This window comes from Setaria italica, chromosome VI, assembly GCF_000263155.2.
Source record: "Setaria italica strain Yugu1 chromosome VI, Setaria_italica_v2.0, whole genome shotgun sequence".
In the NCBI taxonomy this organism is placed as follows: Eukaryota; Viridiplantae; Streptophyta; class Magnoliopsida; order Poales; family Poaceae; genus Setaria; species Setaria italica.
This window is the reverse complement of record NC_028455.1, coordinates 35,521,212-35,533,747: the sequence shown is the minus strand read 5'-3', so window position 1 is coordinate 35,533,747 and position 12,536 is coordinate 35,521,212. Positions and strand designations below refer to the sequence as shown.

Here is a 12,536-nt window from a genome sequence, read left to right as displayed (position 1 = left end):
TCTTCGCTCTTCTCCTACCCCCTCCCCCCACATAAGTATAATGGGGTTCACATGATCTGCAAAAAACCCCAGACTCTGGTGCGTTACGAGGTAGATTACGTCATCTTGTTTCCGAAATCCCCCCCACGAGTAAAAATAAAAAAAGCCTCCTAAGGCCAAACCCCCTCCCCCCCCCGGGGCAACTCGCGCCGCGCAGGCATTGAGGCACACTACGCCACCAACACAGTCAAACCGCCGGCGCTGTCTCCTCACTGACCACTTCCACACCCGCAGCCTGGCAGGCAGTGCTCGTCCGATGATCCAATCAAAGCGTCCCCAAGACCCCCAACCAGTTCGAGACAGCGCGGCAGACGACAGGGAACTGCTGAACTAGAGACACGGCGATTGGGCTAGAGGAATAGCGAGCTCGATTGCTCGGACCTACTGCAAGTTCGGGTTGCCCCCCAGCTGCCCCCATCTCCATGCACCGGTATCGCGACCATGGCGACACATGAGGTTGCCAGGACCAGCGGCCAGCAGGATGATGAGGTGAGCTGAGGCCCCATTTCCACGCGCACCGGCTCGCTCGGTCCCGGACTCCCGGCCAGGCAAAGCGTCCTCTTCTCGGCTCGGCACTGCATGGCAGGCCACGCCGGCCGATCTTTTGACCAGATCGATGCCATGCTAAAGTGGCGGTCTCCCTCACTCTGCATGCATGATCTGCACAAGCCCCACCAATCTCCTTGCTATGCTGCCCACAAAATTGCCTCCTGCCGACCAATCTATCCATGCATGGACGTGCTATTTGCGAAGACATCCGTCCCCAAAACGAGCCTTACCGCTGATTTCCACCACAAAATTCAGCATCATTGATCCGGTATAGAGCAACGCGTCACCGCCATGAGCTTTGCCGAGTTGCCGCGCACCTCCTCCGTCCCACTCCGCTGTCGATTCCCCGCCGGAGCGGCGGGCCAACGCCGCCGCCGCCGTTCAAGCTTCCGCCAAGATGCTCATATACGCCGTCCGTCGCTTGACCTTGGTGAATGGTGAGCACACCCATGGGCCACGGCCTCCTCTCCCTCTTCTCTACTCTCTGCGCCAATCTTGGCGCCCACGGCTTGCTGGAGCTCCGGTGAGGCATGGGAGCGACGAGCAAGCTCCCACATCTTTGCAAAAAGACCCTTCGAATATCCTGTAACTTTAGCATAATTTGTGAGTCTATGAAGAACCGACAAGTGGGCCCAAAAAAACTTAGATGTTATCCCTATCCAACATGGCAAGACATCAAAACCAGGGTGCAAAACCACTTTGGGGGTTAGATGAATGAATTTCACTAGTTTAGGGTGTAAAACCTCAGGTTGAAGTGAGCCACCATCCATATGTTGGGAGTTACATAGACTTTTTCCTAAAACAGGATGATGAACTGTCTTGTCTGGTAGGTCCGCCCACAAATTGCTAACTCCGCCCACAAATTGCTAACGAGAGGAGGAACAACAAAGAATGCATCAGTCTAAAATTTGAGCGGGAACATAATTAACCTGCTGTTAGCGTATAAGTCTTTGTGGCTTATCAAAATAGGGTCTAAATCTGAAAACCTTAGTCAGTGGCATGTGCCCCCACTAGACCCTCTTTGGATCCGTCCCGGACTATAGAGACTATACATATCTGAAAACTGAAGCAATAGGATTCATATGCCTGGTGGCGAGCTCATCTTATATTTTATCTAAAAACTTGAAGGTCCAAAGCATCGAGCGATCGAGGTCGCAGCGATCATGGCTCCTTTTCCCCCTTTGCCTTTGCTTCGTTGTAGCAGCTGCATGACTTTTCCCAATCTCCCCCGGCCCGTTTATTTTCTACGACCTCCGAGCGATCGATCCGGCATGGCTACCATCATGATGGTTGCGGCCGCTGGCCGGGGAGATTATCAAACTTCAAGCATGTTCGTGTGCATGCAGTAGCATTTGCATGCAACTGTCTCAATACTAAACTGCCACTGGAGAAAAACACTCGAGCTCGTACGTGTGGCATGTGTTGCTCCAGACATTTCTATCGATCGGGAAATCGTTGCGATCAACCGGTGGGAAACAGATGGGTTGAAGAATACTGTTAGAAAAAAAGGAAAAAGGAAGGTAATGCCGTTTCTGCCTGTTTGTTTAAGATGAGAGGAGCAGCTGGACACACATCTTGGAGACTGGGAGACATGCATGCATGGCCTGAACTTAGCTGCTACTAATTGATCCCTGATCATCCTTCACCTCACCAAACCTACAACAAAGCACTTGACGGCGTGTACGTGTGGCATGCGTTGCTCCAAACTTTTCTATCAGATTTTTTTTAAGAAAAGGTTAATCAGTAGTAGTACGAGTAGTCGAATATATATATATATATATATATAGACGTACAGTGGACGGCGGTTTCTCAGCATGTTGCTTTTAGCTTAATTTGGCTTCTTCTTATTACTTAGTACTCCCTCGGTTCCAAATTGTATGTCGTTTTGACTTTTTTAATTCATAGATACTATTATGCACCTACACATGCACTATATCTAGATGCATAATAATATTTATGAACTAGAAAAGCTAAAACAACATACATTTTGAAACAGAGGAGTAGCTCAAAGCAGCTTTGAATTGTTATCCAACTCTTCCTTTTATTTGTATTTCGAATCATCATGCACATAGTAATGCATGTACCTACGTGCTCCACGCACGGTCGGAACAGAGCGGGAGGCTTTTTTTTCTATACTCATCCTGTTCCCCTCTTATCGCCAACCATACGGACATGCCACTCTTTCAGCATGTTGAGCTTCAGAAGTTGGTTGTATACACATCAAGTGCCTGGTTTTGGCTCACAAGTATTTGCAAGCATGAAAACTAGTTGAATGATCAACCGAAGGAAAGAGAGAGTTCATTGGTGCACGTTTCGTCCACTTCTGAAGTTTCAAGATGCTTAGCTTGATATATACTACTACCGAACTGATCAGACAAAAAGGGTAACACTGTGGGTACTAAAAAGTACAGGGCTACCGGTCTACTGAAATTGGATTTTATATTCTGCCGCGTCGATCGATCAGGTACGTACCACCAGTACCACGGGCCGCAGCTTTGATGCTGTACTGCAGCCTGCATCTTCAAAAGGATTTCTAGTCCTTTGTGCTGACTTGTCTGATACACTTTACTGTAGCTTCCCATGTAGCCTTCCACACAGGACATGGGATGCATTTGTTAGCACTGAAATTAACTAAGGATTCAAGCCATTTTAATTGTAGTACCAATACCTTAAAGCTGCCTTAAAGTAGGTTTTTTGAATGCTAAACTAACAACTTTTATTTTATTTAGAGAGGGAGGGAGTGGGGGGGGGGGGGTAGGAAAGAAACAAAACCAACAATTAGGGGTGAATAACTCCAAGCCTAGAGCTGCCACGGCTTCGTCCGGCCGAGCAATAGGACCAAAAGATTCCGTTAAAATTTACGGGAAAAAAACGAACATAGGGTCCATCGTCCCACAGTAAGGCCCATCGGTGTGTCCGTCCGTGTGTGGTGGCTTCATTGGTTGGGAGGAATCATGGCGGAAGAAAAAAAAATCCATGCGCATCGGTGCATGCATGGTAACATGCATCAAAGAAAGGCACTAAGCAACTTGTAAAAAGCTTTGGGCTTGGATCCTTTTCTTGCGAGAGATTGTTATGGATATCTGTTTGCTATCCCGAAATTATGGGCGTTCTACAAATCGTTTCCTAGTTCCTACGCGTCGGGTGACCGAAAACAATGACAGTTGGTTGCATTTGCATGCCGATAGCAAAGTTTGCATTGCCGAACTATGGTTTGCGGTACTGGATGATGGCCACAGGAGCCCTGCTGGATCATGGTGGAGATGGGCGGCACAGTGTGGATACATGAAACAAGCTCTTCTGTTTTTTGGTAGAATCTGAGAAATTTGCGTCTGAATTTTCTTCTGTTTCACTCTAGAATGTCTGTTTTGTTTGTTATGAACTCCACTTTCTGTAGGGAAATGGTTTGCTGAGTCCCTACCAAAACGGGTTCTATGGCGCCTAAATGATACTAATTAAAAGGGGTGTTTTAAATTCTAGCTGTAGCTCTCTGTGTGGAAATGACCAAACTGTTTGCACCTGCCTGGACCTGTATCACCTCGAGAAATCTCGTTTGGCGGTTGCGGCCACAGGCACTAGTGTTAAATGCTGCATTGGGCCGCTTGCACACGCGAACTGCTATTTGGGCTCCTTGGGCCGGCCCACTGTCTGGGTCTGTGTGGTTGTGACGGAAGCGCCGCCGCAGCAGCCAACACGCGCACGCGGAGTCATCGTCTCCTAGTTGCGGAGGGAGGGGGGCAGGGAAGACGGGCACCGGGGACGGACTCCTCTGCTTCCATTCTTCTCGCCTCAACTAGTCCCGCCGCGCCTCCGGAGTAGTCCCGCCAAAAAGGAAGGCACCCCCCTTCCAGCTCCGCTCCCCGATTAGTCCCGCCGCGCCTCCGGAGTTCCCTCGCCGCCGCCATGGCTCCGTCGCCGCCGGGTAAGGGGAAGGGAAAGAAGAAGGATGATATCGACGATCTGGTGAGTCCGCCCGTCCCTCGAGAATTTTGTTATTTGCTTTCGATCTGTGGTCTTGTTTCTCCTCAATCACGTATTCGATGTTGCTGGTATGCTGCAGCCAGAGGAAGATTTGGCGTTGAAGGAGCAGCTGGAGCTCTACGTCCTGCGCGCGCAGGACGCCGATCCCGGTGTGCAGAAGCTCGCCCTCGAGAGCATGAGGTATGCACTCAACACCCGATTCAGTTCTTCAGTTCTAGGGTTGTGTTTTGCTGAGTACTGCTGTGACCCATTTCAGACAGGAAATCCGATCTGCCACGAGCTCAATGACTTCCGTTCCGAAGCCGCTCAAATTTCTCCGCCCGCACTATGGAGCCCTCAAGTCCTACTTTGAGACCATGCCGGAGTCTGAGCTGAAGGTACATGCAAAGTGCTGATCACCAAGTTGTGCTGTGATTTAGATTGGTTTCATACAGTACTGATGCTGCCTTACTGTATCGCAGAAATACATTTCATACAGTACTGATGCTGCCTTACTGTATCGCAGAAATACATGGCGGACATTCTATCGGTGTTAGCTTTGACAATGTCCGTTGAGGGAGAAAGGGTATGTGCCTGCTGTGATGATCATCTCCCTCACTGTAGTAGATGAACTGTTCTTCTTTAGTGGGGAACTCCACTTGACCTCAGGTCCTAAAATTTTATTTCCCACATTTCAGGAGAGTCTGAAGTACCGGTTATTAGGCTCTGAAGGTGATATCGGATCATGGGGTCACGAGTATGTAAGGTATATACAAAACTGAAGTAACTAATATCTTTCTCCCAAACAGTGAAGTCTAAATATTTTGCATATAGTTGCCTCATACTGAAATGTGGTTGTTGATTAAGCTCTACGGAGTGTTTCAATATCTCAATTTTTCTGTTCAGCCCCATGGGGCCTTCAGATGATCCCTTTGGTGTTGCTGCCATGATGAACTTTGATGGATACTCGGAGGTCTGCAGCCCTTCAGTTGCTGATCAGATATTCTCGATGCTGAATGACCCCTCAGCTGCACAACAGATGTTTGCTATGTGGTCATCCTTGGGATCGTCTCCGTGTACTTCTGCTGTGAGAGAAGACATGCCGTTTGACACCTATTCTGAACCTGTGGACATGACAGCAGCACCTGCTCAAAGGATCAATTCGGCATCGGCGTTGGGTCCAACTGGAGTGAACAGAGAGCTAAAAGTTTCAGATGAGCTTGTTCCAAATAATGGTTCACAGCAAGGGACTAACATCATTCCGAGGTCTGTGGGCAACGTTCTTGCAGACAAGATGCTCATGGCGCTGTCTTTGTTCAGGAAATCATTGAGTGATGGTGTTCTCGCCCAAGTCTGGATGCCTATTGAGCACAATGGTCGTATCGTGCTGAGTACATTTGAGCAGCCTTTTCTACTTGACCAGGATCTTGCAGGTTACAGAGAAGTGTCTAGGAATTTCCTGTTTTCAGTAAAGGAGGAGCCTGGCCTGCACCTAGGGCTTCCAGGGAGGGTCTTCATATCTGGGGTGCCAGAGTGGACCTCGAGTGTTCTCTATTACAGTAAGCCGGAGTATTTGAGAATGGACCATGCTCTTCGTCATGAAATACGTGGGTCGCTTGCTATGCCAATTTATGACCCCAGCAAGGGATCTTGTTGTGCGGTTCTTGAACTTGTCACAAACAAGGAGAAGCCTGATTTTGATGCAGAGATGGACAGTGTTTGCAATGCATTGCAGGCAAGTTCTAACTTGTTCTAGACTAGGGATATTTACTTTAGTGACATCAATGCTTAATGTTAAGTTGAAGTACTCATGAGTAACAAAAGGAGCTCTATTTATTTTTATATGACATTTATTCTTGTTGCAATCTGTTTTCTTCATTTGTCACTATTACTTTTATTTATATATAATAGTAGGCAATAGATTCTGTCAAAATTTTAGTTCACCTGTATGTTGTCAATTGGCGAGGCAAAGCATTTTGTTTTACACTTAGCACTGAACCTAGCATATACTTTATACTTATCCCGTCGCTTTTCTGTAGGCTGTGAACTTGCAGACAGCAACAGATCGCAGCAGTCAGAAGGTGCCACTCTTCACTTCTAACATGCTCCATGTAAACATCTCTCTTGCTGTTGTCTTGAACTATTTAACTATTGATGTTCAAGCATGCACTCTCCTCATATGCAGGTTTACTCTGAAAATCAGAAATCTGCTTTCATTGAGATTTTGGATGTTCTAAGAGCTATTTGTCATGCACACATGCTTCCATTGGCCCTTACATGGGTTCCTACATCAAACGGTATTGATAATGGTTATTGTGTCAGAAATAATATTGGAGTTGATTCACAATCAGGAAAAACAGTACTTCGTATCCATGAATCAGCTTGTTATATTAACGATGCAAAGATGCAGGGGTTTCTTCATGCATGTGCTGAACGTCATCTTGAGAAAGGGCAGGGTATTGCTGGTCGAGCACTTAAATCCAATCTGCCATTCTTCTCTCCTGATGTAAGAGAGTACAATATCGAAGACTACCCGCTTGCACACCATGCTCGTAAGTTTGGCCTGCATGCTGCTGTAGCCATCCGGCTGAGGAGCACGTATACTGGTAACGATGACTACATTCTAGAATTTTTTCTCCCAGTCAACTGCAAGGGCTGTGGAGAGCAGCAGATGTTATTAAACAACCTTTCCAGCACAATGCAAAGAATATGCAAAAGCTTGCGAACAGTTTCTGAAGCTGAGGCTGATAGTGTTAGTGCTTCTGCTGCATCAATGAATAAGAAGAGTAATGGAAGTTTGCCAACTGGTAACTCTGAAAGTTCCTCACATGATGACCAGCCAATTACAGAATCTGCATTCCAGGATCTATCTTTGGCTGACAAGCAAGAACAAGATATAGAATCTGACCAGGTGCCGCATTATTATAATTATAAATATACCATTACATCCAATCATTCACTAGCTTTTTAGACACTTAGTCAGTAGCGCCTAAACGAATTGGATGTCTTGTGGCATGTCTTGTAAGCCTTTTCAAGGTGGACTGCATTCAGTTTTCATAAGAGTAAATGCTGATGGGTTCATTTAATTTTAAAATGATAACAGAAATTTTGTTATTTTACCCTGTTGATGAAGAACTTTGTTCCTCGCTGCAGGCACAGGCTAGCTCGATGCGAGTTGCAGAGAAAAAACGCAGTACATCCGAGAAGAATTTTAGTTTGGATGTTCTTCGCAAATACTTTTCTGGGAGCCTGAGGGAAGCTTCAATGAGCCTCGGTGGTGAGCCCCTACTGTATCTATTGAATCTCGATTGAATATAAACGTGTTGTGATATTCACATAGCAGAGTTTCTTAGCTTATGTATATAGGAGGAGATTATGAAACAAATAACTTCTGACACTTGCCTATAAACACCATCGCAGTTTGTCCTACGACTTTGAAACGGATTTGCAGACAACATGGAATTTCGCGATGGCCATCTCGAAAGATAAACAAGGTCAATCGTTCCTTGAAGAAGATCCAGACAGTCATTAACTCAGTTCATGGTGTGGATAGATCCTTGCAGTATGATCCTGCTACTGGGTCCCTTGTTCCAGCAGCCTCTCTTCCAGATAAGATGCCATTCTCTGCTTGTGATTCATTGCCTACTTCATCTGTTGGAAAAACAATGGAGGAAAAATCTAGCCCGAAATCAGAACAAGGTTTCTCTTCACCTGATGGATGGCAAAGAGGAGACTGCCAATTTCACGTTTCCAACATATCCAAAAGGGAAGGGGAAGGTGATGAAGTTCGAATGTTAGCAAACAACAACAATGGCAGTAGAAACTATGCTCCTGATGTTGCAAAGTTCACACCACATTCAAACTCTGAAGATGCACAAGGACCATTATATCCCATTGTTGTTAATTCTTTACGTATCGGAGAAACAGGTTACACTAATTCTCCAACTTCTCTCCACCCAAGCATCGATGACCAAACAATGGGAAGGAACTCATCATTTGTACAGCAAGCAGATGTGACTATGGTTGACGGTCATGACACCAAGGAGCACACCCATCCTTCCACCTCCGGTATGACTGATTCCTCCAGCGGCAGTGCATCAAGTCAGCCTACTTTCAAGGGGAATCCGGGATATGTCATCAAAGACAGAAGCAGCCCGGCGTTGACAGTCAAGGCTACCTACAATGGTGACACTGTGCGGTTCAAGTTCCTACCAGCAATGGGCTGGTATCACTTACTGGAAGAGATAGCAAAGAGGTTCAGACTGACGACAGGGGCATTCCAGCTCAAGTACAAGGATGACGAGGATGAGTGGGTGATCCTGGCAAGTGACTCCGATCTCCAGGAGTGCGTGGACATCCTGGACTCAATCGGCTCGCGTAACGTGAAGCTTCAGGTGCGCGACCTCCCGTGCCTCATCAGCAGCTCGGGCAGCAGCAGCTGTTTGCAGGTGACAGGACGGGAAACCTAGGGGGGTCACCCTAAACCGTAGCCTGTTGTAGTAGGTCTAGTAATCTGTTGCAATCATAGAGGATCTGTCTATGGAATGTACAAATGGCTAGAGCAAAAAAAAGAAAGTGTAATACTCATTGCACGGATCTCATGCAAAGTTGAAACAGTGTCGAAAAGATCTCGGTGTAATCTGTTGCTAGTTTCAACTTTCAAGGCCTTGACAATAATCTGATGTCATGACGGTTTAAGATGAGACGATGACTGTATATCAGAATTCAGAGTCCGGGTTCCTTGTATGCAGTGTGCAATTGCATGATGGAGGAAACCGGTATTTCTAAACTTCCTGTCTTCCTATCTCCAGTCTATTCCTCTCAGAGTTTGAGTAGGTTATTCATCAAACTTTTGCAATTTTGTTGAGTAGGTTATAATATTCAAACAAGTTGCTGGTTAAGCATATCCATCTGGGGTATATTTCTGTTTACCCTGTTGCCACATGCCACTTTCCAAATGTAGTCTAGATGTATGTCCCTTCCCTTTTACAGGTCGCTTTAGTGACTCTCAAAGATGTGCTTAGCTAACAGAATGCTGATACCCAATTCCTATTTCAGGAGAGTGTAGAGGCTACTGCAGAGGTCTCTAAAACATTTGATGAGAAAATAGGGAAGTACTGTGATGTAACGCGTATGTCATTGGTATATGCCGGGACAGGGAATGTGCTTAAGGTATTTAATATTTTCCTTGAAATGATTTCTATCCGCTTCAAACTTGTAAATGTTTCCAATTCTGCTTGCAGGTTTAGAAACTTCTTGGCATTTGCTCACAGCATCTTGAGAAAGGCGAAACACACCAAGGGCCAGCTGTCCTTGGAATTGCTCTTATTGCTATGGCTGAAGAATTAGGAGCTGAAATGGCTGTTCGTTCACTTGAGCATCTCTTGCAATACGGTGAGCAGAATATTAGATGGGCAGTTCCTCTTGCCCTTGGTATACTCTGCATATCTAATCCCAAGGTATGTGGATCTGGTCTTATATACTAACTCTCTGAAATGTGAAATCCTGCTCAAATCATTAAATGCCTGATCAGTGAAGTGGAAAACTTGGATTTTATTAAAACTGCATTAATACTTTAATCCTTTTGGAGGTTTGTAAATTGGCCAAATTGTGTTACGTGTGCATGGAAATGTCCCTCTAATGCCTAATGAGACCATGTGAATGCAGTCGCTGCATGTTAAGTGGAGTACTAACCTATTTGATGCACTTGCACCCACCAGTGCACACAACAAAGCATGTGTGCATGCTGTCTTGATAAATTATTGGCATTTTTTAAGAAAAACTGTTGACCATAAAGCCTATATATGTTTGGTCTGAAGCTAACTTTGTTATTTGTTCTCATAATTTAAAGCTTTTTGTTCTTAAATACTGTTAATATAGGCCCAGAACTGAATGCTTCAAGTTGGATCTAGTGCCATATTATAGAATAATCATATCAAAGCAAGACAGAATTTACTTTAAGACACTATGATGCGTGTAAAATTTTGCATGGTGGCCTCGTTATTGGTAGTGTGGCCATGTATCTTCACTGTAATTTTTATATCGTAAACCAAATTGTGATCTACATCATGCAAGGTTCTTAACTTTGTATTATGCAGTTTCTTGTTGCTTATTTTTCTTTTGAACCATTAAAATAGTCAGTTTGGGTATGTGATGATTTGAACATGTATGTAGTGGTTGTTCAGCGGTGGATTCACTTGAATAGGTTGCATAATTTTGCAAAACTGTATACCCAATCAGGCAAGATTGCGTTTCCAATACTTGCCATCTCAGGTTAATGTGATGGACACATTGAGCAGATTGAGTCATGACGCAGATGCTGATGTGTCAATGGTTCGTATTTTTTACTTTTTTTTACCTACCCGTTCCTTTCTTACTTACTCCTCTATATCTTACATCCTAATTAAAATTTCTCCAGGCTGCAATCATCTCATTGGGTTTGATTGGTGCTGGGACAAACAATGCCAGAATAGCTGGCATGCTTTGCAACCTTTCGAGTTCTTACTACAAAGAAGCTGCTCATCTGTTTTGTGTAAGTATAGCTCCACAATGATCATTTGGCATCCATTTACTATAATTGTTTCTTGGTTGTGTTTAAGTTGCATGTGTTGATTAATTTTGTTGTGTTCATCAGGTAATAATTGCTCAGGGCCTCGTTCACCTTGGAAAGGGCTTGTTGACCCTTTCTCCATACCATTCTGATCGGTTTCTTCTTTCCCCGTAAGTGACTATATCTGAACACCCAATTCACATTTGAATGCGACTGGATTACACTTCAATCTTTTTTTCTGTTTTCCTTTTGCTCTTTCTAGGATGGCACTGGGAGGACTTGTAACTGTTCTGCATGCCTGCCTTGATATGAAGTCCACCATCCTAGGGAAATATCACTACATCCTTTACATTATTGTCCTGGCAATGCTGGTATGTTTCAGTAGTCAATTGCCACAAAATCTATCAATGCAATGGAAAACTGTTGGGTATTGTGGTTGAACTCTACTCTGCTTACTTACACAGCCTCGAATGCTGTTGACTGTGGATGAGGATCTGAAGCCCCTGCCTGTTCCAGTCCAGGTTGGGCAAGCTGTTGATGTTGTTGGTCAGGCAGGAAGGCCCAAAACAATTACGGGCTTCCAGACACATTCCACACCTGTCTTGCTTGCAGCTGGGGAGCGTGCTGAACTAGCTACTGAAAAGTAATAATAAATTTTGAACTAATAATGTGTTATACACCATCTGTATACGTTTCTCCCAGGAAAGCTAATTACTGTTGGTTTGCGATGTGCAGATACATTCCACTGACACCAGTACTGAAGGGCTTTGTAATTCTCAAGAAAAACCCAGATCGATATGATGCTGATTTCTGGCTCGCCTGCACTGCAACCTCATAAGCCCCGGTGGCGGTCCTATGTGGACCCTTGTTATGCCCTTCCATCTCTTGCCCGGCACTTCCTGGTGGTTCATCAAATAGAGTTGTAGCTTTTCACACCAGAGTTGTAGCCGACATAATCGCATGCTCGTGGTTGTGTGATGACATACCACTTGGGTATGCACACCGGGACGCGTAGGTGTTAGTGCTGCTGTCTACTTTTACCGCCAGCTTATTTGTATATCTATGTACCGGAAATTAGGAATTACTGAGCGCATGTTTAAAAGTGCACTGGCTTGTCTCGCTGTCATTTTTACGGTATGTCTATGACACTACAATGTTATTTTTCTAGAATCTCCTTGTTCGAACAAATGTTTTGGACTGAATGTAACTTTTTGTAGGAGTGAAATATTCTGCATTGGTGATGTATTAGAAGATCCAATGTAAATTCAGGAAATATTTACTTGTGAGTGTCACCCTTGAAAACCACTGTGACCAAAATAGTGGATTGTGCTGTTGTTTCCCTCTTAAAAATATTTTTCCTCAGGAATGTTTAGGAGAGATGGGTAGCTGTGGCAAAGCATGCACATGTTATACAACATGACAGCATGATAATAAGCTA

The 12,536-nt window shown here is 44.9% G+C and overlaps 1 protein-coding gene across 1 annotated transcript; it reads left to right on the top strand.

Moving 5' to 3' along the window:
• The first annotated feature begins 4,297 nt into the window (after positions 1–4,297).
• On the top strand, positions 4,298–12,390 carry LOC101755333 (protein NLP2-like). The gene is given in 19 exon segments (XM_022827812.1): positions 4,298–4,551; positions 4,649–4,749; positions 4,826–4,946; positions 5,075–5,134; positions 5,247–5,314; positions 5,455–6,283; positions 6,588–6,659; positions 6,734–7,459; positions 7,702–7,825; positions 7,969–9,015; positions 9,451–9,518; positions 9,607–9,720; positions 9,792–10,007; positions 10,822–10,881; positions 10,967–11,080; positions 11,183–11,268; positions 11,361–11,469; positions 11,563–11,741; positions 11,834–12,390. Coding segments are annotated over 19 exon segments (4,257 nt in total). The 5' UTR covers positions 4,298–4,491; the 3' UTR covers positions 11,937–12,390.
• Positions 12,391–12,536: the final 146 nt, after the last annotated feature.